At 41.1% G+C, this 27,430-nt stretch overlaps 1 protein-coding gene and 2 pseudogenes across 5 annotated transcripts; 2 read left to right on the forward strand and 1 right to left on the reverse strand.

Annotated features, from left to right (window-relative positions):
• The first annotated feature begins 4,961 nt into the window (after positions 1-4,961).
• LOC309632042 (thymidylate synthase pseudogene) lies at positions 4,962-9,578 on the forward strand (annotated as a pseudogene). Its single transcript has one exon. The product of its transcript is annotated as a thymidylate synthase pseudogene (transcript).
• A 6,712-nt stretch (positions 9,579-16,290) lies between these two features.
• On the reverse strand, positions 16,291-17,169 carry LOC309632045 (large ribosomal subunit protein eL43 pseudogene; annotated as a pseudogene). The gene has a single exon. The product of its transcript is annotated as a large ribosomal subunit protein eL43 pseudogene (transcript).
• LOC309632040 (GTPase IMAP family member 7-like) lies at positions 16,680-26,480 on the forward strand. Of its 3 annotated transcripts, none has more exons than XM_082399100.1 (3): positions 16,680-16,699; positions 18,362-18,513; positions 25,028-26,480. In XM_082399100.1, exon 3 carries the CDS (start codon positions 25,069-25,071, stop codon positions 25,945-25,947), a length of 879 nt encoding a protein of 292 aa, XP_082255226.1. In that variant the 5' UTR covers positions 16,680-16,699; positions 18,362-18,513; positions 25,028-25,068; the 3' UTR covers positions 25,948-26,480. The 3 variants fall into 3 exon arrangements, with proteins under 3 accessions (XP_082255226.1, XP_082255228.1, XP_082255227.1); XM_082399102.1 differs by lacking the exon at positions 16,680-16,699 and adding an exon at positions 19,329-19,588 and having other exon boundaries at positions 17,315-18,513; XM_082399101.1 differs by lacking the exon at positions 16,680-16,699 and having other exon boundaries at positions 17,315-19,588.
• The last annotated feature ends 950 nt before the right edge of the window (positions 26,481-27,430 follow it).

The following is a 27,430-nucleotide window of genomic DNA, read 5'->3' on the forward strand; positions in this document are numbered from 1 at the left end:
GGCATGTGGGATCTTCCCAGACCAGGGCTCAAACCCGTGTCCCCTGCATTGGCAGGCAGATTCTCAACCACTGCGCCACCAGGGAAGCCCAAGAGAGGAATTTCTGAATGAACCTCAGAGTGGACAACGCCACCAAAGTGGTCCTACCTGCCAGGAACAACACACGCAGAGTCTCATCATTCTGAAAGAAAAGGAGAGCTTTTCCAGCTATTAAAAATAGGACAGCAGGTAGAAGACAGAAAATTTTTATACAGGGCTTAACCTAGCCATCTCTGTTGGTACCTCCAACTCAAGTGACTGTTTCTCCTTTTAGGAGGGTCATGAGAAAGGTGAGTAAAATAGCCAATCATTGTGTGGAGAGAAGTATTTTGGTGACACAGGCCCTGGACCTGGTTACATCATTAACAACCCATGTGATCTTGCCTAACTCACTTCAACTTTCTGGAGTTGACTTTCCACGTATGTAGTGAGGGGATTAACTTCATCTGAAGCTAATGGGCTGGGGTCTGATGTTCATCCATTCTTGCCAGCTCTTTAGTGAAGAACCCAACTCCCACTGAACTCCACCTGGTCTCCCCCCCACTCTGCCCCCTCCCCATATCCTCCAGCTTTATTGAGATATAATTGACATATAACATTGTATGTGTTTAAAGTGCATGATGTATTGATTTGATACACTTTTATATTTCAAAATGATTACTGCGATAACATTAGCTAACACCTGCATCACAACACATAATTACCATTTCTTTTTGGTGGTGAGAACATTTAAGATCTACTCGCTTAGCAATTCTCAAGTAGATAATACAGAATTACACTATAATCACTGTGCTGTGCATTGGATCCCCAGACCTACTCATCTTCTACGTGGAAGTTTGTACTCTTTGACCAACATCTCCCCATTTCTCCCATTTCCCAGCCCCTGGTAATCACGATTCTACTCTCAACTTCTATGAATTTGGCTTTTTAAAATTCCACATAAAAAAGTGATATCATACAGTATTTGTCATTCTCTGACTGCTTGGGCTATTTGAAATATTTTGTGTTTCCATACAAATTTTAGGATTGATTTTTCTGTTTCTGAAAAACACCATTGGAATTTTGATAGGAACTGCATTGAATCTGTAGATACCTTTGGGTAGTATGGACATTTTAACAATATTAATTCTTTCAATCCATGAGCATGGAATACATTTTCATTTATTTGTGTCTTTTAATTTCTTTTATCAGTGTCATAATTTTCATGTACAGGTCTTTGACCTCCTTTCTTAAATTTATTCCTAGGTGTTTTATTCTTTCTGATGCTATTGTAAATGGGATTATTTTCTTAATTTATCTTTCTGATAAATCATTATTAGTGTTTAGAAATGCAACTGATTTTTGTATATGATTTTGTATCCCACAACTTCATTGAATTTGCCTATTACTTATCACATTTTTTGAGTGGAGTCTTTAAAATTTTCTATATATAAGATCATGTCATCTGAAAATAGAGACAATTTTACTTCTTCCTTTCTGATTTAGATGTCTTTTATTTCTTTCTCTTGCCTAATTGCTCTGCATGGGACTTCCAGTACTATATTGAATAGAAGTGGTGAGAGTGGGCATTCTTGTATTTTTCCTGATCTTATAGGAAAAGCTTCTAGCTTTTCACTGTTGATTATGATAGCTCTGGGCTTATTGTATATGACCTTTATTATTAGAGGTTTGTTACCTTTGTACCAGTTTGCTGAGAGATTTTATCATGAAAAGATGTTGAATTTTGTCAAATGCTTTTTCTGTATCTATTGAGATGATCATATGGGGGTTTTTTTGGTTTTTTTTTTTTAACATCTTTATTGGAGTATAATTGCTTTACAATGGTGTGTTAGTTTCTGCTTTATAGCAAAGTGAATCAGTTATACATATACATATGTCCCCATATCTCTTCCCTCTTGCGTCTCCCTCCCTCCCACCCTCCCTATCCCACCCCTCTAGGTGGTCACAAAGCACCTAGCTGATCTCCCTATGCTATGCGGCTGCTTCCCACTAGCTATCTATTTTACGTTTGGTAGTGTATATATGTCCATGCCACTCTCTCACTTTGTCACAGCTTACCCTTCCCCCTCCCCATATCCTCAAGTCCATTCTCTAGTAGGTCTGTGTCTTTTTTCCCGTCTTGCCCCTAGGTTCTTCATGACCTTTTTTTTTTTTTTCTTAGATTCCATATATATGTGTTAGCATACTGTATTTGTTTTTCTCTTTCTGACTTACTTCACTCTGTATGACCAACTCTAGGTCCCTCCACCTCACTACAAATAACTCAATTTCGTTTCTTTTTATGACTGAGTAATATTCCATTGTATATATGTGCCACATCTTCTTTATCCATTCATCTGTTGATGGACACTAGGTTGCTTCCATGTCCTGGCTATTGTAAATAGAGCTGCAATGAACATTTTGGTACATGACTCTTTTTGAATTATGGTTTTCTCAGGGTATATGCCCAGTAGTGGGATTGCTGGGTCGTATGGTAGTTCTATTTTTAGTTTTTTAAGGAACCTCCATACTGTTCTCCATAGTGGCTGTATCAATTTACATTCCCACCAACAGTGCAAGAGTGTTCCCTTTTCTCCACACCCTCTCCAGCATTTATTGTTTCTAGATTTTTTATTTATTTTTTTATTTTATTTTATTTTTTTTAAACATCTTTATTAAAGTATAATTGCTTTACAATGGTGTGTTAGCTTCTGCTTTATAACAAAGTGAATCAGTTATACATATACAATATGTTCCCATTTCTCTTCCCTCTTGCATCTCCCTCTAGATTTTTTGATGATGGCCATTCTGACCGGTGTGAGATGATATCTCATTGTAGTTTTGATTTGCATTTCTCTAATGATTAGTGATGTTGAGCATTCTTTCATGTGTTTGTTGGCAATCTGTATATCTTCTTTGGAGAAATGTTTATTTAGGTCTTCTGCCCATTTTTGGATTGGGTTGTTTGTTTTTTTTGATATTGAGCTGCATGAGCTGCTTGTAAATTTTGGAGGTTAATCCTTTGTCAGTTGCTTCATTTACAAATATTTTCTCCCATTCTGAGGGTTGTTTTTTGGTTTTGTTTATGGTTTCCTTTGCTGTGCAAAAGCTTTTAAGTTTCATTAGGTCCCATTTGTTTATTTTTGTTTTTATTTCCATTTCTGTAGGAGGTGGGTCAAAAAGGATCTTGCTGTGATTTATGTCATAGAGTGTTCTGCCTATGTTTTCCTCTAAGAGTTTTATAGTGTCTGGCCTTACATTTAGGTCTTTAATCCATTTTGAGTTTATTTTTGTGTATGGTGTTAGGGAGTGTTCTAATTTCATACTTTTACATGTACCTGTCCAGTTTTCCCAGCACCACTTATTGAAGAGGCTGTCTTTTCTCCACTGTATATTCTTGCCTCCTTTATCAAAGATAAGGTGACCATATGTGCGTGGGTTTATCCCTGGGCTTTCTATCCTGTTCCGATCATATGGTTTTTATTCTCCATTTTGTTAATGTGGTGTGTCACATTGATTGATTTGTGGATGTTGAACCATCTTTGCATCCCTCTTCACCTCGTTTTTGAACAGTGTCTTTTCTTACCTAATTGCTCTAGTTAGAACCTCTGGTACCAAGTTGAAATGAAGTGACAAGAGCAGATATCCTTGTCTTATATCTAATCTTAGCAGGAAAGCTTTCAGTGTCCCATTATTAAGTATGGTACTAGCTGTAGAATTTTCACAGATGTCTTTTACAAGGTTGTCGAATTTTCTTTCTCTTCATAGTTTGTTGAGTGCTTTTACTATGAACCCGTGTTCAATTTTCTCAAACGCTTTTTCTAAATCTACTGAAATGATCATTTTTTCCTTATACTATTGATATGGCTTACTACATTAATTGATCTTAAACCAATATTGAATTTCTGGGATAAATTCCACTTGTTCATGGTGTACACGCCTTTTTATATATTGCTGGATTCTCTTTGCTTGTATTTTGTTGGGATTTTTGCATCTATATTCATAAGACATATTGGTATATAGTTTCTTTTACTGTGATGTCTTTTTCCGGTTTGATATCAGTATAATACTGGCATCATGGAGTGAGTTGAGGAGTGTTCGTCCTCTTCTATTTTTTTGGAAGAGATTGTGAAGAATTGGTATTAATTCTTCCTAGATGTTTGGTAGAGTTAATCAGTAAAGCCATTTGGGCCTGGGTGTTTTGTTTGTTTGTTTGTTTGTTTTAAATTTATTTATTTATTTATTTACTTATTTACTTTTTGGCTGTGTTGGGTCTTCGTTTCTGTGCGACGGCTTTCTCTAGTTGCGGCAAGCGGGGGCCACTCTTCATTGCGGTGCACGGGCCTCTCACTATCGCGGCCTCTCTTGTTGCAGAGGACAGGCTCCAGACATGCAGGCTCAGTAGTTGTGGCTCACGGGCCCAGTTGCTCCGCGGCATGTGGGCTCTTCCCAGACCAGGGCTCGAACCCGTGTCCCCTGCATTGGCAGGCAGATTCTCAACCACTGCGCCACCAGGGAAGCCCTGTTTGTTTGTTTTTTGTAGTAATATTTTTTATTAGTAATTGAATCTTTTTATGTGTTATAGGTCTATTCAGGCTTTCTATTTCTTCTTGATTCAGTTGTGATAGCTTATGAATTTGTCCATTTATCTAAGTTACCTAATCTGGGGGGCATAAAATTGTTCATAATATTTCCTTGTAATTGTTTTATTTCTGTAAGCTCAGTACCAGTGTTTCCTCTTTCATTCAGGATTTTAGTAATTTAATTTTCCTCCATATTTTTTTGGCCAGACTACCTAGAGATTTGTCAATTTGTTGATCTTTTCAAAGAAGCAAGTTTTGGAGTCCTGTGCCAGCTGCAGTCCCGTCCCAGCTGCCGCGCCTGTTGCCGCGCTACGCCCGCCGCCGGCTCCGAGCTGCTGCGCCTGACGTCGCCGCCCGCCGCACGGGGAGCTGCAGTACTTGGGGCAGATCGAGCACATCCTCCGCTGCGGCTTTCGGAAGGATGACCGCCCGGGCACCGGCACCCTGTCGGTGTTCGGCATGCAGGCACGCTACAGCCTGAGAGATGAATGTCCTCTGCTGACAACCAAACGTGTTTTCTGCAAGGGTGTTTCGGGGGAGTTGCTGTGGTTTATCAAGGGATCCACAAACGCTAAGGAGCTGTCTTCCAAGGGAGTGAAAATCTGGGATGCCAATGGGTCCCGAGACTTCTTGGACAGCCTGGGATTCTCCACCAGAGCAGAAGGGGATTTAGGCCCAGTTTATGGCTTTCAGTGGAGGGATTTTGGGGCCGAATACAAAGATATGGATTCAGATTATTCAGATCAAGGAGTAGATCAACTGCAAAAAGTGATTGACACAATCAAAACCAACCCTGACGACAGAAGAATCCTCCTGTGTGCTTAGAATCCAAAAGATCTCCCTCTCATGGCCCTACCCCCGTGCCACGCCCTTTGCCAGTTCTACGTGGTGAACTGTGAGCTGTCCTGCCAGCTGTACCAGAGGTCAGGAGGCATGGGCCTGGGTGTGCCCTTCAACATCGCCAGCTACGCCCTGCTACATGATCGCACACATCACGGGCCTGAAGCCAGGTGACTTTGTACACACTTTGGGAGATGCACACATTTACCTGAATCACATTGAGCCGCTGAAAATTCAGCTTCAGCGAGAACCAAGGCCTTTCCCCAAGCTCAGAATCCTTCGAAAAGTTGAGAAAATTGATGACTTCAAGGCTGAAGACTTTCAGATTGAAGGCTACAATCCTCATCCGACTATTAAAATGGAAATGGCTGTTTAGAGTGCTTTTGAAGGAGTTGTTTGAAGGGTATTTACACCTAGGTGAAAGTTCATTTTGCTCTAAAGGAGAAGGAACTAGGTCAAAACCTGTTGGTGATCTATCAATCAGTTATTCATTAACTTTTAAGGATGTTGCCACTGGCAAATAGAACTGTGCTGGTTCTCTTAGTAATAAAAGACCTGGAGTTAGGGTAACTCACTGAGGATGTATGTAAATGTAGAGATTGTGAATAAAGACAGGAAAGAGAAAATTTATATACTCTTAATTCAAACTTCATAATGTTTTTATGAAAATGGTCAGTGAATTTCAAGAATTATGTATAACTATTGCCCCAAATTAGAGCAAGCTGGATAACACCATTAGTCATGATAATGCCTAGTGTGGTTATGAACGTATAAAGTTATATTTGTTTTATAAAAAAAAAAAAAAAAAGAATCAAGTTTTGGTTTTGTTGATTTTCTATATTGTTTTATATTGTTTTTATATTCTCTAGTTCATTAATTTCCACTCTAACTTTTATTATATCCCTCTTCTGGCTGCTTTACATTTAGTTTGTTCTTAATTTCTTACTGCTTTATTATGAAATATTAGATTATTGTTTTGAGATCTTCTTTGTTTAATGTAGGTATTTCCAACTATAAAATTTCCTCTAAGCATTGTTTTAGCTCTGTAAATTTTGCTATGTTGTCTCTTCATTTTCATTCATCTCAAAGTATTTATAATGTCCCATTTGATTTTTTCTTTGCCTCATTGGTTATTTAAGATAGTGTTGTTTAATATCCACATATTACTGAATTTCTCAATTTTTTTATTGATTTCTAATTTTACTCCATTTTGGTTGGAGAACACACTATGTATGATTTAAAGCCTCTTAAATTTATTGAGGCTTGTTTTATGGCCTTGTAAATGATCTATTTAGGAGAATATTCCTTGTGCACTTGAAAAGAATGTGTATTCTGCTGTGGCTGGGTGGAGTATCTTGTGTTAGATCTAGTTGATTTATAGTGTTGGCCATATCTTCTATTTCTTTCTTGACTTTCTGATTAGTTGATCTATGCATTATTCTTAGTCAGGTATTGGACTCTACAGCTATTACTGTTGAATAGTCTATTTTGCCTTGATTGCTGTCATTTTCTGCTTCATGTGTTTCAGGGTTCAGTTGCTAAGTTCATATGTTTATAATTGTTATATTTTCAAATTCATTGATTCTTTCTACTGTCAGTTCAAATCTGTCATTAAGCCCTTGTGGTAAATTTTAAAATTTCAGTCCTACTTTTGAACTTCAGAATTTCTATTTTGTTCTTTTATAAAAAATAATTTCTATCTCTTTATTGACATTCTCTATTTGATGAGATATTGTCATCATAGCTTCCTTTATTTCTGTAAGTGTGATTCCTTCAGCTCTTTAAATATATGTATAATTGCTGCTTTGAAGCTCTGTCTTCAAATCCAACATCTGGGCCCTCTCACAGGCAATTCTTGTTGCCTGACTTTTTCCAGTACATGGATCATACTTTTCTGTTTCTTTGTATGTCTTGTCGTTTTTGTTAAAAAACTGGGCATTTTAGGTAATATAGTGTAGCAACTCTGGATATTGATTCACCTCCTGCTTTTCTGGGGCTTGATTTGCTGTTGTTCCCTATTTGTTTAGTGACTCAGCTAGACTCTTCTGGTGAAGACTATTTCCCCCGCAGTGTGGAATCTCTGATGTTGCTCCTCAGAGGGTACAGACTTTGGCATTCACACAGTCACCTGGGATGAAAAGTTTTGGCAATGCTCTCTCTGAATGTCTGTTTCCCTAATCTCTTTGCTAATCTGTGTGTCTCTGTTGGTATTACACCCAGCTGTTAGGCTTACTAACTGCCATTTGATTGCACTCTAGTTTTTGACGAGGTTCATGAGCATAAATTGCTACACAGTCTGGTCTAATTAAATTTGGTTTCCTTTGCAGGGGTAGTTTTCATGGCCAGTTTTTCAGGTTTTCTCTGGCCCTAGAAGGACTCTTCTTACCTCTCTATTTTTCTGGTTCTTGCTGGTAAAAATGTTGGCCTATGGTTTCTCTTATGACTCTCACAGTGTTACCAGTCTCCTTTAAATTGCTTACCATTAAAATCTTTATCGTTTTCAAAAATACCCTTTTACTTGAACTTCCTACACTCTATTTCAAATAATTGCTTCCTTTGGGGAGGGCTTTAGAGTTTTCTGTTATTATGAACTTCTTTTCATCCTGAACAAAATCTTTGAGCCACAGCTCCAAACCCAGAGCAGGGGATGGTAGCCTCTGGACTTCTCAACTTGCCTCTCCTAGCATGAAACCTCTATCTTAAGAGGGAGCTGCAGTGTGGGGAGTTGTGGCCTGTCATGCCGAGGGTAGAGTGTCTGCCCTATGAATAGAGGAGCAATAGGGTACTGCTGGCTGCACTCACCAGAACTTTCGTCTCTGCAGCTCAGTGTTGGAGGGGATGGGAAATGTTGCCAGCCTGGCCCTGTTGGTACTATACTATATTCTTGCTGGGTAGCTGAGGGGAGAGGGGGCCCCATCATCTTGGCTACCCCTGCCTAGAATGGAGTTTCCTTCAAGTTGAGCAGAGGATGGGTTGGGAATGGAAAAAGTGGGTCACGGCTCAAGCACGACTCTCACTGTTCTTACTCAGATTCAGTAGACTTTTTTAAAATAAATGTCTATTCACTTGTTATATGATCTTAGGACAACGTCTAGAGACTTTGCTTTCTTTAAAAAGAATTTCCACTGGTTATGGTTTTTCACCAGTAAAAAGCTTGCAGGGCTTCCCAAAATGCTTTCTGGAGTTGGACACCTTGTCATTAGTTTAAATTAAACTTTGGCCACGTTGCTAGCTCCCCTCTTCTTCCTTCCTGCTGAGTGCATGGGTTTTGTAGAGTTTAGTTTCCCCTTCTTGTGGTTCTTTATTGTAGTTGAATGAAATATAGCTAACAGGGTCCTAAGTGGCAGCTGCCATTGTCTTCCAGATTGCTATTTTATCTGGAATCCTTGGTTTTCCACTAAAGGCAAACATGTTATACTGACAGAGGATAAGAAAAATGTTAGTGTCTCCTTATATTTCCAAATAGTCACGTGCGGCCTCTCAAAGCTTAGAAATGAGTCATTTAAGTACCATTTTCAAGTTATATTTTTTTCATGATAAGCAACAGTCAAAAGCAATGAGGCTGCTCAGCTGTTTATTAGCTACTTAGGCTTTGAGAACTTCACTGTCAGGATTTTGAAAGATAACAACCTCCATACACACCTATTCCAGTTTAGAGCAGAGCTTATTTTGTTTCGTTCATGTTGAAGTCAAAAGTGCTGACTGCTGGACCTGCTTTCAATGAGGCCCTGCTGTGGGTTTGGAGACTCACAGGAAAACCGTTTCACTTCATCCTCAGGCCAGGGCAGCCTGAGGAGGGGTCTGAAAAGGATCCTAAGGAGAGTTCAGTGCAATTTCCATGGTGAGATTTCTCCTTGGCCTAGCCTTTCTCCTCTCATCCCTTCTGAACACTTCAGCAGGTACCAAGAGGGGGACCTGGACCCCGTAACCTAGCCTTTCTAGCCTGTGCTATGACCACAATTTCAAGTGATGGATAAGACAGAGTAGTGAGGAGGCGCAAGCAGGAAATGGCGGCAGCTGAGGCAGGATGTGGGTTTTTCTCTGCACGAGTGAATGTACAATAGAACATCCTCTTGCCCACTTCTTGAAAATCTAGGGGTTTATGGGAAACAAAAAGAAGTTTCTGCTGTGATATGCTGAGGTGTACATTTCAGTTGTTCCTTTACCCCTTGTTAAAGTTTTATTTATCGCACCCATCATTCGTAAGAAAGCACTGAAGAACATTGTCTTTACAAGAGGATTGAAGTGAAGCAACAAAAGCTGTCAAATTGAAACCAAAAGGAAGAAATGAAAATCATAGCAGAAATTATGCAAACCAAATTACAAACCGCAGAAAGAAAGCAAGTTATTGAATGCTATCGGGTGACTATGGCAGCCTCTAAATTCTTTCCCAGTTCTTGTTCTCTTAATCGGGCTCTTCCACCATTAGGATCATGGAATGGCTAAGAATCCAGGGGATTTCTAAGCAGACATTGTGGGCTTCGGAGGTGTGGGACTAAGAAATCTAGGTAGGCAAAGAAGAAAGGGAACTGTGGGTTTCCTGAGAGAAATAGAAAACTGTGGGTGAAAAACCCATTTCCTTGCTGACTGCTTTTTTGGCTATTGGAGCCAAGCGGTAAATAAAGCTGATATATGTAACTGTCTGTAACCATCCATTGCTCTGATGACCCTCGGAACTCAAGAACACTGGGAGGGGAGGGCCGGTACTAATATTGGTCCCTCACCCCAAACCCCTGAAGCCAAGAGCCTCAGGAATGTTCCCCCCCACATGGTGGTCTCCCTTTTAGGAGCACTGTTTTCTGCGCCACTGCTGGAAGTTTATAACTATAACCAACCGATATCTGAGAAGCAGTGTGGGTAAGCAGGCCAGGGTTCATGATTCGTGCCAGTGGGAGAGTCTGGGGATTTGTTCTGGTTGGGCAAGGCCCAGATATTAGAGTATGATACGATTCCACAATAGGCATCTGACTTCAATAATACTTCCTTATCTTCCCATCTGTAAAGATAATGAGCTCAGAGGGGTAATATTTTTTCTCCCCCAAACCATAGATCTTGCTAGTGACAGAATCAAGACCCACCTACGTTTTCACTGTCTGCATTTCGTATGTTAACTGAGAGACCTGGTGCCCATATGCTAATATAAGAGTGTACGACTGAGTCTCATGGAACGAGACAAGTGTCATGGGCTCACAGGAGGCTGCTAAATGCTGCTAAGCCACTCAGACAGAGACGGAAATCCTGCACCGCCAGTGTAGCCTCGGGAGAAGTCCTCCACACCTTTCAATGCATTAAAGCTTGCTTTGTCTTATTTTAAAGGATAATGTCCTCCTCTTCTTATTTTTTTAGATAAAACGATTCTTTTGTGTGAATTTGGTCTTCTGTAAAAGTGTGGGCTGGGCTCTTGGTGGTGGGACTGGGACATGATGTAAGGCAGGTGGTCTTATAACTCACTGAGCTCATAATAGCCTGGCAGTCAGCCTGTTCCCCTGAAGAGTTTAGGAGACCTTAAATGGCACTCCCAGGCCTTGATTCCTTCAGCTTCTCTTTAAAAAAAAACAACAACAGTTTTTTTGGTTTTTATTTTGGTGTTGTGAATGAAAAATGTTGCTTGCCATGTCAGCAAACAAAGGATGCCACGGCCATCAGGCGAACAGCCCCTACCACCGCCCTCCCCACCCCCACGGTGAGCCCTGAGGGAACTCAGGATGGAGACAAACAGGCCGCCTGCTGCCACGCCCCCAGCCACTGCAGACCCCCAACCGTGTCCCCTGAGGGGACTCAGGATGGCAGAGAGCAGGATACTGGCCCTAGACAGCTAAGGTGCATATCAAAGGAATGACTTCCATGAGCCCAGACTCTTGCATCTTCCCAGATAGAGAAAAGCACTAAATTCATTGACTTGTTGTCTTGATTTTTTTTTTTTTTGAGTTAACAGTAATCTTTTCAAGTTCTGACTACCTGTTCTTTTTTGCAAAATTCCTATACATCCTGGCTCCTCTCTTACCTGTTGGGAGTCAAACCACACAGCTCATCTCAGAACTTAATGAAGCTCAGGTTCTTTATGTCTTGGCACAGAAATAACACGGTGAGGGACAAAGTGATGGGTAAGAAGTGGATTTATTAGTATAGGATGCTTGTGAAAGATACAAGGGTCAGGCAAGAGGGGCCTGCCCCGAGAACTAAGTGGGCTACATTTTTCTCATCAATGGATAAGTGGGGAGGGGGAGAAGACCACCTTCCTCCTCATTCTTTGAGTAGACGACAGGCTTACATCATTAGCTCCTCCTTCGCACCAGGTGGGGGAGTTTTTGACCCTATATGGTCCAACTGGGACTGTCACAGCGCTATTCAAATCAGCAGAAGGGTGGTAACATATACTCAAATATGTTAAATCATCTCAGATTTCAATATGGTGAGGGTCTTCCCCTTTGGAATGTCACCTTTCCCTTATATTTCTGTCCTTGGTATGTGCGGAGGTGCATGTCCTAAGGATCATTATCTTGCTGATGTCGACCAGCAGGATGCAGGCCTCATTTTTTCACTTAATGGCCTGGGGCATATCTCTCTCATGCTTTTATTTATGACTTTATTGTTAAGCAAGCCTGCTTTGTTTCATGATGTTCTCATTGCTTTCTTGAGTGATAGTTAACTTACAGTTGTCTCCCAACGTTCCCTCTCTATCCTTAATCCCCTAGCGGAATTTCTAAGACTCCCTGTGTAACTATCCTACTCCATCCTCAACAGGAGCAGTCCCTCACAGCCGAGACGCTGCCTCCTGGGCTTGAAGTGCTCAGAAAGTCGACCGAATAAAACAGAATTCTCAGCTTTTAGGTTGTGCTTTTTTTTTTCAGTTGACAGTTTTGGTAACCAATCACAAAGCGCCCCAGAGCAAATTTCTCTCCATCTGAACTCTACGAGGAACCACAGCCTTGGTACCAGCAGAGGTCTCTTGTGCCCATCTGCCTCCTCGGAAGGTCCAGATGAATTTGCGTGAGTCTCTCCTGGTTCTCGGATCTCCCAATTATTGACTGATGATCTTGAGTTTTATTTGGCAGTGTCTTTACCTGGCTCCCCAGTTCAAAGATATTGGGGAGTGACCCCTTCTAGATGAAAGATACTAGGGCAGCCGGTTGAAAAACACTGGGATTTGCTCAGTTGGAAGGATACTGAGTGGTCTAGGACGAATGGTTAGGTAAGAGGCTGACCTGACATCTTTCCTCAAATTGGCTATCTTCACAAGAATTTGTCAGGATAAAAGCACACTAGTAAATTTTATCCCCAACAAGCTCAACTTTAAAATGGGAAATAGATTCTCTCACACAAAAATGAGGGGCATCAGAAAGCCAACCTCCGACTAAAACTCCAGCCAGATTCATGTATGTACAGAGCTCATACTTATAAGTACCTACTGAATTGGAAATTAAAGGAACTCTCACCCTTAAAATGGCTAAGATGGGGCTCTTTTATTGCCTACGCAGTTAAATTAGAAAAGCCCGCTTAATAGAAACATCTTTTCAGTATTCTGATCTTAAAGAAACAAAAGCCCTTCAAGTGGGGACTGGCACTTCTCTTCCTGTGCCTTTGAAATGTCAATGTTCTACCTGATCTTTGGGCGTTTCGGTGTGTGCACCTGTGTGTTGAAGACTTGGTCTTGTTACGGAGTCCACGCTTGCTCTGCTCGCTGCATGACAGGCCAATAAATCTGAGACGAGGTGTTGAGGCCAGGAATATGGCTTTATTCGGAAAGCCCGCAGACTGAGAGGACGGCAGACTAGTGTCTCAAATTAAGCATCTTATCGGGGTCTGGGTGCCAGCTTCTTTTATAGAATCAGAGAGGGAAGTAAACAAAAAGGCAGAATAGAGAGGGAGAGGTGGGGAGGAAATAAAGAAAAAAGGCCGTCAGTCTTGCAAAACATCTCCTGGAATGGCCAGCTTCTGGGAGGGGATGTATTAATTTCTTCTGTCTTACAGCCCTTCACAGGTGGGTAGGATTCCCTGAAGCAGCCCATTATGTATGATTATAATCACAAAAGCAACGAAAAGCACAGGCTAAAGGCAAAGAAACAGATCCAACATGGAGTCAGAACTGGCTCTTTCCTGTTATAGTCTCTGCCATCCAAAAGGTACCCATAGGTGCACATTTAGCAGCCAATCAAATAGACTTGGATTCTGAGCAGTCTTTTGCCTGTGTCAACTTTCAGGGTTTTCTTTTGTTGTTGTTGTTGCCATCTTAACCTTTGTTGCATCAGCCTGTACTTTCTTAGACTATTTTGGGGAATAAACCCTCTGGATCTTTTTTAGGTGCATCCTTTGCACCCTCTTGTGGGGAAGCCTCTTGCATCTTATTGGTTTGAATCACTATTAATATTGTATCTCATTAATGGCCAGATGATGGATCCTTGAAACTGGAAAAACGTCTAAATCGGTAAATTTTTAGAAAGCTCTCATTATAAACAGATGTTTTCTTGGTGAAACCGCACACCTCACTTGGGACTCGAACCCACAATCTTCCAACTGAAACTGCACAACTCATCTCAGGACTTAATGAAGCTCAGGTTCTTCATGTCTCGGTGCAGCAGGAATTCAGCAAGAAGCAATGTGACAGGTAAGAACCAGATTTATTAATATAGGACCCTCGCGAAGGATACAAGTGGGCAAGCAAGAGGGCTCTGCCCCGAGAACTAAATGGGCTACATTTTTATAACCAAAGGAAAAGTGGGGAGGGAGAGAAGACCACCTTCTTCCTCATTCTTTGAGTAGATGTCATGCTTACGTCATTAGCTCCTCTTTCACGTTGGGCGGGGGTGTTTTTGACCCTATACGATCAAACTAGGACTGTCATGGCGCTATTCAGATCAGCAGAAGTGTGGCAGCATATACTCAAATATGTTAAGTCATCTCAGGTTTCAGTATAATGAGGGTCTTCTGCTTTGGAATGTCACCTTTCCCTTATATTCCTGTCCTTGTGTTACCAAACCCAGGTTCAGCTGCTAGCCGCTCAGGAGCCAATAATGTAAAAGGCAAGTGTCAGTAGAAAGGAAAAGTGTTTTAATCAGAAAAACTGGCAATCTGGAGAGAAGGTGGACTCATGTCCAGAAACCAATTCCGAAGACTCTGCTCAGCCATGACAGTTTCTAAAGGGAAAAATGGGGGACAGGAATCTCAGTGAATCATCAAAGCAAGAAGTTGGGTTCTGCATCCTTCTCCATTGTGTGCAGGCTGGCTGGCTCTCTCTTTAGATATTATCTTGCCTGTGTGATCTGCCTGCAGGATTGCCTAGGAGGCTACTGGGGGCAGAGAGCTGGTCATTCCTTAGCTACTTCATTCTTCATTCTTCGTTTAATCTAGGAAAAGGTTCAACAGGTTAGACGAGGCATGGTGTGCATTCAGGAGAGCTCAGGTCAGGAGTTAGGTTAAATTGCCTAGTGATCTCATTCCTATAATTAGGTTATTTTAAGGTTAGAGGGGAATGGAAATGGGCAAACAGGAAAGCGGCAAAAGAGCTGCTTTCAATTCCCCACTGTTAAAGATCACTCCATTTCTATGGGATTAGGGGCAAAGATTCATCTTCTATAACTTCATGCTGACATAGGGTGCCATCTTCTCAGAGTGGAAGATGTTGACATGATGGGTCTGTAGCACCTCTTTGCTGACAATTTGAGTTGCCTGTTTACATATATGAGCAGAAAAGCTACAATTCTTTGGCTGTCCACAAAGATATACATTATTATGAGCAATAATGTTAATCGCATTCTCTTGAGGGCAGTTCCTGGAATTGTGCTGGCCCTAGATTCAGTACTGCTCAAGATGGAGCAGCTTATGTCATGGCTACAGTCTGGTTGGGGAGGCGGGGCACTTCAGGGTTCTGCGTTCTGCTCCGTTCCACTTGGTCCTAAGGATCAGTATCTTGCTGACCTTGAATATCTTGTGCTTTTATATATGGCTTTATTGTTAAGCAAGCCTGCTTTGTTTCATGATGTTCCAATAGCTTTCCTGAGTGATCATTAACTTAGAGTGGTCTCCCAAAGTTGCCTAAAGTTCCCTCTCCATCCATAATCCCCTAGTGGCATTTCTAAAACTACCTGTGTAACTATCCTACTCTATCCCTATCACTGGTATTTAAAAATGGGTAAATAAAATGAATGTTAATAAGATTAAAGGAAAAGGTTTTGATAGAACATGACCTAAGGTTGGATGGTCCAAAAGGACCCCCCCAGCTGGTCCCCAACATTAAAAGGCCCCAATCAAGTCCACTCTATTTACCCCAGTTTAAAATAAATAAATATGTATATCTATAATATATCTCTCTATATAAAGGGCAGAAGGAAAATTACACTGAGATACCTGAACAACGATTACCTGAGGCAGCAGTTAGGCCAGTTAGTCAAGTTTAAAGATTGACAACAGGGCCTGGGTCCCTTGGCTCAACTCCTCTCTGGGGACCCAGAGTCTTTTTTTTTTTAATTAATTAATTTTTGGTTGCATTGGTTCTTCACTGCTGTGCGCGGGCTTTCTCTAATTGTGGCGAGCGGGTGCTACTCTTCGTTGCGGTGCGCAGGCTTCTTACTGCGGCGGCTTCTCTTGTTGCGGAGTGCGGGCCCTAGGCGCACGCGGGGCAGTAGTTGTGGCTCAGGGGCTTAGTTGCTCTGCGGCATGTGGGATCTTCCCGGACCGGGGCTCGAACCTGTGCCCCTGCGTTGGCAGGCAGATTCTTAACCACTGCACCACCAGGGAAGTCCCTGGGGACCCAGAGTCTTTTATACAAAATAGATTAAATGGTTGGGGATAAAAAGAAAAAAAAACATCTAGGAGTCCTTGTAAGAACAAGCCTTGTTTTTTGTTTTTGCTGTTGTTATTACATAAATTAACCCATTTATTGTAGGCTAGCAATGTTTCAAATGGTGGCGCTTCTACTGGTCCTTCAATTCCTTCCGTCTTCTGATGGCTGACTTTACTGTGACGGCAGAAGTGGTGTCGTAGGTCCAGGCACCACCAGCTACAGTTTTCATGCGGGAACCACAGTGCGAAATGCCCACAGCTCGTCTCTTCATCTCGATTTTGCCCCAGAAGGAGCAAGAGTACTTGGCGTGCTGGCTGATTTCAATTGTCTTCACCGTTTTCCGGAGGGAGGCACCATAATGGGTCCCGTATTTACCCACCATTCTGACCTTCTTGGTGCATTTAACCATGTCGCCACCACCTAGGTCTGAGCCCAGAGAGGAGAAGACCTGTTGATTGGCTCCTAATGGAAACTAAAGGTAAAGGTATAAAATGATAACACTGAGATGAAAGTTAATAAAAATTGGTATATGTAAATAGGCTTTATATAAGATGGTTACATCTCTTTTGTTTAGTTATATTGTAGGATAGACATGTTTCACTGGGGATTACTTCCCTTGTGTGGCATTATAAGACAGAGCTTATGGACCTGCCCCTCAGGAAATATTTATTAAACCAACTAAAGGAAACTGATAGTGTTACCTGGGACTGTACAACATAAAGGAAAACTAAGAACTAATATTCAGGGGCTAATAACAGTGACAATAGAGATTTGCTCTTGGTCTAACCTGTGCACTTAAAAGAGGGTCTTTATTGAGTACCTACCGTAGGCAAGCTTTTGAAGGCATGATAAATTAAACCCTAAAGTTCTAAAACACAGAACTCTTAAATTTCAGTTTCGTTGAAAATCTTCTCACTGATATAGAAAAGCAAATTAAAGAAAATACAGTTAGGCAAATGCATTTTTAATAGCATTTACGTGACAGATGATTTCTATTACTGAAGCAAACTTGGGTCCGCTCACCCGCACAGAGTGAAGCCGATCTACTGACACTGGGTTGTGCTGGAGAAAAGCGCCATGCCGATTGTAAGGATGCCAGTACCAGGCTCCTCTCTTATGTCTTGGGAGTGGTCCCTCAGAGCTAGCTGAGGGGCTGCCTCCGGGGCCTCAAGTCCTCAGAAAGTCTGCTGAATAAAAGAGAATTCTCAACTTTTCGGTTGTGCTCTTTTTTCAGTTGACAGTGCTGTGTAAATTGTTGACAAAAGCTAGGGTCTCCAGAGAATTTCAAAGCTAAACTCCTGAGAAAGCCACAACTTCTCTAATCACTGAGACTTTCATGGTCCATCTGGGCCAGACGTGTGGGTAGGGAATGCGGAAGAGCACATTCTAGTAAATTTGCACCGCTCAGACCATGTAATGCAGGAGAGGAGTGTTTAGGCCGTTAGGAGGAACAGAAAGCAGGCAGGGGAAAAGGTAGAGGAAAAGAGAAAGGTGATAGACTAGATTCCGAGAGCTGCTCTAACAGATTATTACAAACTATGACGCTTCAAAGCAGAGACATTTATTGCTGCAGAGTTCTGGGAGTTCGCACTCAAAATGCTGGCAAAGCCACGCTCTCTGAAGGCTCCGGGGGGGATCCTCCCTTGTGTTTTCCCAGCTGCTGGTGGTTGCTGGCAGTCCTCGGCATTCCTTGGCTTGTAGCTGCATCACTCCAGTCTCTTTCCTCTTGCATTTTACTATAAGCAGCAAGGAGAAAGCAGACTGCACCTTCCACACTGTACTGAGAAATCTCTTCAGCTAAATATTCAAGTTCATCACTTACAAGTTCTACTCTCCACCCGGCAATAGACTGGCGCTATCCCTAGGATACACCAAGCCACGTGTCTGACTTCTCTCTTCCCCGAAGAGCCCTGCAGTCTCCCAGTGCACCCAGGAATGATGATCAGACACTGTGACTGGCTTTCTGGGCAAGATTTAGGTCATTTACTAAGGGCCTTTTGGATCCACCACAATAACCCCAAACAACAAGTAGAACTTTGGCAATGTTGGTGTGATAACAGGCACACGGAGAAAAAGCTTTCAACTTGTCAAAGCTGAAGCACCCACCAAATTATGGGGCAATATTTCTGTCTCTTTAAAGGCAAACAGTTCCTTCACTGGCTCCACCCAATCTGCTTCCTGGCTCAGAGGTTTCAGAAGGTGCAAACATTTTCCCCTCATAGTTAAAGCAAAAGCACGGGCTCAAACAGCTTCTTTGGAGAAAACTTGACAACTCCTCAACTCCTTCAAAAGGTGAGCCGGGCTGAGAAGAGGCCCCAGAGGATAGAGCTGCGAGGGGCAGTAGGATACAGGGAGTCCGCGCGGGGCTGGGCTGTGGCCCGAGAAGGGACCAGGTGGTGTGCAGGCAACGCAGGAAGGAGGATGCTGCCAGAGTGCTGGTGGTGGAGGGGAGAGAGGGGAGGAAAGACGTTTATGAGCATAATGTCCATACACCTCATATTCAACAGGACAAACCTTAGCTGAAAACTGCACCGTCTATCTAGGTGCTGTTGTGATGGACATTGAGTACCACTTGATAACCCAGAGTTTTCCCTTAATAGGAAATGAGTGTCCCCAAGGCAGGTCTTTAGAGCTGGAAGGCAATTCAGAGGCCACCCAGTCTAAACCCCTGTTTCTTGTTTTTAGTTTAATTTTTATTTTATATTGGAGTAGAGTTGATTTGCAATGTTGTGTAACTTTCAGGTATACAGCTCAGTGATTCCGTTATACATATACGTATATCCATTCTTTTTCAGATTCTTTTCCCATAAAGGTTATTACAGAATATTGAGTAGAGTTCCCTGTGCTATACAGTAGGCCCTTGTTGATTTTCCTGAAAGAGGATCAGAACCCCTGAGAGCATGGTGACTCTCCAGGGATTACCCAGGTCACTAATGACACAGGAAATCTAGAATTCACTTTGAATTCTTTCCGACACTTCACAGAGAGAAGCTGTGTCCCTAATAGGGTGACCTATGAGTTGCGGAGCAAGTGCTATGCAGAGAGGATTAGCTATTCTAAAAAAAACATGTATGTGAGACCCCCTTCCTTGCCTTCCCTAATTATAGGCTTGCTAACCAGTTCACCATTCGGGAAAGAGTGTGGACTGTCTTCCCCTCATCTGCCTCTGACCTGATGTAGGCTACAGAATGACGGGTCTGAGAAGGAACAAGAAGAGGCCGTAGTGTGCAGTGCTTAAGAGTGAGCGCGGTAGTCAGACAGCCTTTGAATTGGACCCCTCTCTGTTCAACACCTATTGGCACAATGACCTTGGGCAAGTGTCTCAGAATTCTTGAGCCACATCAGTCTCCTCATTTAAAAAACTCAGGTAATAAAGTTAGCTTCCTTGCAGGTTAGTTTTGCGAGTAAGTGAGACACAACTGACCATTGAACAACACAGATTTGAATTGTGCGGGTCCACTTATATGTGGATTTTTTTCAATAAATGCACATTCAACTCTCCATATCCCTGGTTGTACATTGGCAGATTCAACCAAAGAGGATGGAAATTTCCATCCAAGGTAGTTTGAATCTGCCAGTATGAAAACCCGATATGGAGGGCCAACTGTACTAGCCATTTTACATGAGATATTTGAGCATCTGCAGATTTTGGAACATGTTGGGGTCTTGGAATCAATCCCCCCTCCATATTGATATGGAGGGATGACTCTAATATACAAAACATATTTATTAGTGTGCTTGGTATCCAGTATACATTCAGTAGCGGTTACACTACACCCAGGTTATTTTTTTTATTGTGGAATTTTTTTTTAACTTATTGAAAGATAAAGGGAATAATATAAGGAACTTCCATGTACCTATACCAAGCTTCAACAATTATCAGTTTATGCCAGTCCTGTTTCATTTATATACTCACCACTCCCCAGCCACCCCAGATTTCTCTGAAGCAAATGTCAGACCTTGTGTCACTTTATCAGTAAATATTTGAGTATGTATGTCTGAAAGATAAAGACCATTTTAAAAAATTACCATAATCAGACTTCAAAAAGCAATGAGAATTTCTAGAAAATTACCAGTTATATTCACATTACCCTGATTGTCTCATAATTTTAAAAATTGTTTGAAGTTGCGCCCAAATGAGGTCCATAAATTGCAATTCATTGATATCTCTTAAATTTAACTTAACACATAGGTTTCTACCTTCCTTGTTTCTTGCTGTAAAATTTCTTTAAGAAAGGGGAAGTCTTTTGTCCAACAGAATTGGAAGTGTACACTTTGTTGATTACACCCCAAAACGTCACTTGTCATGCTCTTCTAGTTCCAGTGTTTTGTGTGCATTCTGTTTAGGGAGAAGCTTGGTCAGATTAAAGCTTGGCTGGTGTTTTGGTGGGAGTACTTCACAAGTGCAGTTGTTAATGTCAATCAGAAGGCACATAATGTTTGGTTGTCTCAGATATTAATGATTACCTTGAGTATACGTTTCCTTAAGGGTCACAAATTATGATATTCTAATTCTATCATTCTTTCTTCATTTATTAGATGGAATAATCCTATAAAAAGAAACTTCCCCTCAACAATTCTTTCATTTCCACGAGGCACAGTTATATAAGAAAGACAAGATAAATGCTTTGTTCTTTCCCTTTGTCAACGTTCAGAATGACATACTCCTAACATACTCCAAAGCGAACAACTGACTTCTTCTAAGAAGATGGCATTGCTATGAACACATAGATTTTAACTTATTTGATATATTTCAATCCCTTGGGATCATTATTCTTATTGATGCTCAAACTGCCTCATCTTTGTCCCGTGGGGGATCGTCTTCAAGTTGGCTCTTAAGTCCTTTTGATGCGATCCTAGTAATTTTTTTCATAGCATCCTTGCTGTCTAGTATGACAAGACGGTCTATGCTCAACTCGTACATTGCCTGGCCCAGACCTGGAATCCATGCTTTCTCCTGAGAGCCCTGAATTTCTGGTGGGAAATGGCATTTGAAGGTTACAATCTGCACGAAGGGTGCTCACTGTTACTGAGCTCATCATTGTTTTTATGCCTTTTCAATGGATTTCAAAACTATAGAAACACACACACGCACATACACACAACTAAGAGTAGGATTCCCGAAAACAATTTTTTGCAGGTTTTTTTGGGGGGGGGGTGGTGCTTAACTATATCCTACTGGGGATGGACAAAGAAATTACTGCATTGTCAAGTCTCTAGGACCAATTTTTTTGTGGTTCATCCACCACACAAAGTACAATCTGGCTAGTTTGTTTCATTTGCTTTGGATTTTTACTAGTATTTTGAAATATAATTTTTGCTGTATAATATATGCTTTCAAGATCAAATCTATGAAATCTAAGTATATCCAAAGTAGTCTAGTTCCCAGCTTCTATCCCCAGCTTCCCTCCACCCTGTTTCTTCCATCCCCATATACGTAACTTTTTTGTCTGCTTTCTTTTCCGATAATCCTGCCATTGTTTTTACGTATGAATGAAAAAATATACATATTACCTTTTATCTATGTAGGCCCCAGTCCTCCTTGTTAGAGAAATGATAGTAAACTCTACATTATTTTTTTCACTTGGCTTTTTTTGCTTAATGATATATCCTGGAGATGTCTCCATACCTGGATATAAAGATATATCTCATTCCGTTTTACAGTTGGCTAGTACTGCACTGCGTGAATATACCTTAGTTTATTCAACCAGGCCCATACTGATGGGCATTTGATAGGTTTTTGGTCTTTTGCTATTTCAAATAGTGGTGCAGTAAACAGCCTTCTGCATAATTTGTTTCTGTATTTTTGTCAGTGTACCTTTGGGATAAATCCCAAAATTGAGGTTGATAATCAAAGGGTAAATGCACATGTACTTTTGCAAGATATTGCTAACTTCTCCTCTAGATGTTTTAGACTGCTTTTCCATTCGCACTAGCCATGTGGGAGAGCACCTGTTTCCCCTACACCTTTTACCAATATATTATGCCAGCAAACTTTTGGATTTTTGCCAAACCTGTAGGTGAGAAATAGTATCTTAGTGTAATATTAAATAATTAATTTAATTTTTCTATGTTTTGATATATTTTTCTCTATTACGAGTGAATGTTAATCTCTTTTTATATATTCAAAGGATATTTACATTTTTTTCTTTGAACTGTTTATTTATATCTTTCTCCATTTTTTATCGAGTTGCTGGTCTTTTGTTTCTCTACTTTTAGATATTCTTTGTTTTTATTTTTAATTTTGTAATTCAAGTATAGTTGATTTACAATACTGTGTTAGTGTTAGGTGTACAGCAAAGTAATTCAGTTATATATTTTGTTTTTCTGATTCTTTTGCATTATAGGTTATTACAAGATATTGAATATAGTTCCCTGTGCTATACAGCAAATCCTTGTTGCTTTTGTATTTTATATATAGTGGTATGTATCCATAAATCCCATACTCCTAATTTATCCCTCTTCCGCCACTTTCCCCTTTGGTAATCAGAAGTTTGTTTTCTATGTGTGTGAGTCTGTTTCTGTTTTGTAAATAAGTTTATTTGTATTTTTTTTAGATTCCACATGTAAGTGATACCATATGATATTTGTCTTTCCTTGTGTGACTTACTTCTCTCAATATGATAATCTCTAGGCCCATCCATGTAGCTGCAAATGGCATTATTTCATTTTATTTGTGGCTGAGTAATATTCCATTGTATACATGTACCACATCTTCTTTATCCATTCATCTGTCAGTGGACATTTAGGTTGTTTCCATGTCTTGGCTATTGTAAATGGTGCTGCTGAGAACATAGGGGCGCATGTATCTTTTCAAATTAGAGTTTTGTCCAGATATGTGCCCAGGAGTGGGATTGCTGGATCCTCTGGTAACTCTATTTTTAGTTTTTTGTGGATCCTCCATACTGTTCTCCATAGCGGCTGCACCAAATTACATTCCTACCAGCAGTGTGGGAAGGTCCCCCTCTCTCCACATTTTCTCCAGCATTTATTGTTTGTAGACTTTTTGATCATGGCCATTCTGACTGCTCTGAGGTGATACATCATTGTAGCTTTGATTTGCATTTCTTCAATGTTTAGTGATGCTGAGCATCTTTTCATGTGGTTGTTGGCCATCTGTATAGATATTCTTTGTGTAAAAGGAAAATTGCCCCTTGCCCCTCTTTTATAGAAGTTGGAAAAAAGAATTTTCCCCTAGTTTGACATTTGTGTTTTAATTTGTGTATGGATTGTTTATTTGTTTGTTTGCCTCACATTATCTTTTTGATTTTTATGTAATCAAATTTAGGAGTCTTTTTCCTTACTCTATTTCAAATCTTAGAAATATATTCCCCAACCCCAGGTTACAAAGATTTATCCATGTTTCTTCTATTATCATATGGATTTTTTTTACATTTAAATTTCTAATCTATTTGGAATTTGAATGGCATCAGGAAGTGGATGCAGTTTTATCTTTTTCTGTATTGTTATCTCAGTGTTGCTTATTAGTCCATCTTTTTTCCCATTGATGTGAGATGCTGCCTTATTGAATATAAATATAACATGATATAATTGAATTGAATATAAATGAATATAGTGTGATCAGTTTGGTCTACTCCTGAATCTTCTGTTTTTGTTTCACTGTTCTCTCTATTCGTGCACCAACACCATACTGCTTTAATTATAGGAACTATAATGTTCTACTATCTGGTAGAGCTAGTCTTCCCTCCTTTTTCTTTTCTTGATTGCCAAGGCTAATTTTCTGTTTTCTTCATCCAAATGAACTTCATAATCAACTATTTTAGTTGCATGAAAAAAAAGCGATGAAAAAAAATTTTAATATATATTTATGTAAAATCATGTTAAAGAAGTATCTATTCATTTAAATTTTATGATTTAAACATGAATCAGTGTTGGGCTTCCCTGGTGGCACAGTGGTTAAGAATCCGCCTGCCAATGCAGGGAACACGGGTTCAAGCCCTGGTATGGGAAGATCCCACATGTCGTGGAGCAGCTAAGCCCATGCACCACAACTACTGAGCCTGCGCTCTAGAGCCCGTGAGCCACAGCTACTGAAGCCCGTGTGCCTAGAACCCATGCTCTGCAACAAGAGAAGCAACTGCAATGAGAAGCCTGCACACCGCAATGAAAAATAGCCCCTGGTCACCGCAACTGGAGAACGCCTGTGTGCAGCAAGAAAGACCCAATGCAGCCAAAAATAAATACATACATAAATAAATTTATATAAAAAAAAAAGAACGTGAATCAGTGTTGAATTTGGCCAAATGTCTTTTTTGCACCTAGTTCCTTTTCTTCTTAACCTATTAGTGGGATGTGTTACAACAATTTCCTCATGTTGAACCACCCTAGTATTTCTGAAACAGTAATACTTAATCAAGGTGTATTGCTTTTTAGTGTCTAATAATTTATTTAGGATTTTTGAATCAATACTCACACATGAGACATGTGTATCGCTTTATTTGTTGGTGAAATCGTGGTTAGCTTTTAGGATCAACATTACACTTGCTTCATAGAAAGAGCTGAACGTTTTCCTTTCTTTTTATGTGATCAGGAATTGTTTAAGTAGCACTGAGATTATCAGATCTTCAAAGGTTTCAATTAATTCCATGTGAAATCATCTGGACATGACTCTTTTGTGGGGATACTCTTTAAGTACTTTGTTATTTCTTCCACAGCAATTGAGCTGTTTATGCATAATAGAATATTACACATTTTCAGGGAGGAAAAGAAAGAAAAAAAAAGAGAGTTGGGAATGGTTCTCACTTGCCCAAATTGACCCTTTTTCCCTCTCCTTCCTTTTCTTAAGATCTTGTGGGTACCTAAGCCCCACGGCCTCTTGATATAAACATGGCTGATGCCCAGGACAACGCTCTGAGGATCGTGCTGGTCGGGAAGACTGGAAGTGGGAAAAGTGCCACAGGAAACACCATCCTCGGGGGAAACGTATTCAAGTCTAGGCTTGCTGCCCAGGCTGTTACCAAAACTTGTCAGAAAGCATCCCGGAAATGGGAGGGGAGAGACCTTCTCGTTGTTGACACCCCAGGGCTCTTCGACACCAAGGAGAGCCTGAGCACCACCTGCAGGGAAATCAGCCGCTGTGTCCTCGCCTCCTGCCCCGGACCTCACGCCATCGTCTTGGTCATGCAGCTGGGCCGCTACACGGACGAAGAGCAGAAAACCGTGGCGTTGATCAAGGCTGTGTTTGGGGAAGCAGCCATGAAGCACATGATCATCTTGTTCACTCGCAAAGAGGAGCTGGACGACCACAGCCTAAGCGACTTTGTGCGGGGTGCGGATGTAAAGCTACGAAGCATCCTCGAGGAGTGTGGAGACCGCTGCTGCGCCTTCAGTAACAGGAGTTCAGACCAGGCTGAGAAGGAAGCTCAGGTGCGGGAGCTGGTGGAGCTGATAGAGAAGATGGTGCAGAACAACCAGGGGGCTTACTTTTCCGACGCCATATACAAGGACACGGAGGAAAAGCTGAGAAAGCGGGAGGAAGTCTTGAAGAAAATCTACGCTGATCAGTTAGGAAAGGAGATTAAACTACTTCAAAAGGAATATGCCCATAGACCACAGGAAGAAAAGGAGGAACAAATAAAATTGCTAATGAAGAAGCATGATGAACGAATGAAAAATATAAGGGAAGAAGCCGAGGAGAATTTATTTCAAATTGTTTTCAAGGGGATTAAAAATATTCTTTCAAAAGTATGGCAAATGTTTTGGTAGTGTAAATTGTATTTTTACTTCTCAATTTACTATAAGTTGTTAATATGGTAGTTTGCATTTTCCAAAGAGGGCTAAAACCATATCTTCTTTCTGACTTCTTCTTACAATCTGACCTTGTTACTCTTTCCATTGAGTTATGGGTCTATGTCCCCTGCCTTGAAATTGGATGGACTTTGTGACTGCTTCGATAAATTCTGGGTGTTTGAAGCAACACCATGTGACTTCCAAGGTTAGAAAAGGAAAATGCCTCCTTGCTGTCTCGGGGTGCTTGCCCTTGGAATTTGGCCACCATGTTGTGAGGAAGCCCAAGTCACCCGCATGAAGAGGACTTGAAGTCACTGGCCCACTCCCCTGGCTGATATTTCAGCTGCCCGCCAAAAGCAGCTTGCCAGCCATGCAAGCGAGGCGACACCAAAGTGCATTCTCCAGTTGCCTACTGATGAAGCTGCAAAGAGCAAACGTGAGCCATCCCCACAGTGTCCTGCCCAAATTGCAGATTCATGAGAAAAATAAATGATTGTTGTTGTTTTAAACCACTAAGTTTGGGGATGGTTTGTTATGCAGTGAGAGCTAACCAGAATGAAATATCTTCCCAGCACATTCCCCAAGACTCCCGGCTCCCCGCTGTCCTTCTACACGATGCCAGTGAATGTAAGAGGTTATGAAATTGACATAAGCAGGCAATGATCTATTTCAGAGAGTTCAAAGAGTCAATTTAGGAAACTTCAAATAAGAAACCCTGCATACGTTAAGTGTCAGCACCACTGATAATGTGTCTTATTTCAATCCACATCTATGAGTACTTTGTTAGTGAAGCATCAGTCTTCTCTGGCACCATTACTCTGTGGTTCATGGAGATGTGGAGGTTGATAAATCCTCTTATTGTTTTTTTCTCTCTCTTTTTTTATTAAGGTACCGTCCTAACTTAAAATGTCCCTGCTGTACCTTAGAAATCTCTTCTGTGCCAAATATTTTTCTTGCCTCTGCAGATCCACAGTTCTCCCTTCTTTCACTCTAGTTTTTGCCTGGGACGCTGATCTATATGGACTACGTCAGTGGGATCTCTTGCTCTCTGACTTCTGCTTGGTTTCTGCCAATGGGAAATCCAAGCAGGAGAGCTCTTGACGGTAGAAAAGCAAGGTCAGGGTATCTGTTTTCCTGCCTCTCTCCCTGCAGGGGCATCTCCCACTAGCTGCAGTCCTAAGCCGAAGCTCATAACTCCTCCCCTGGAGGCTCTCTACCCAGCTCTCTTTCTGGGCTCCAGCTTTTGTTCACCCCTTAGGGTAAGGATGTAATTTCCTCGCTGTTTCTAGCCCTCTCCCTTGTCATTTCCAACCCCTGTGTCCACAGCTTGTAGGAAGCCCCTTCACTAGGCTCTCCTCCAACTACTTCATTATACTAAGCCATCTGTTTTCTGCTGGAATCTTGATTGATAACATCTTATGATACCTACTTCTTTTTCTCTTTCAGAGCATTCCCTGAC

This window comes from Balaenoptera borealis (genome assembly GCF_965194805.1).
Source record: "Balaenoptera borealis genome assembly, chromosome: 7".
In the NCBI taxonomy this organism is placed as follows: domain Eukaryota; kingdom Metazoa; phylum Chordata; class Mammalia; order Artiodactyla; family Balaenopteridae; genus Balaenoptera; species Balaenoptera borealis.

Excerpts from the sequence above, each read along its gene's own strand:
- LOC309632040 (XM_082399100.1), top strand. The coding sequence starts at position 25,069 with ATGGCTGATGCCCAGGACAACGCTCTGAGGATCGTGCTGGTCGGGAAG.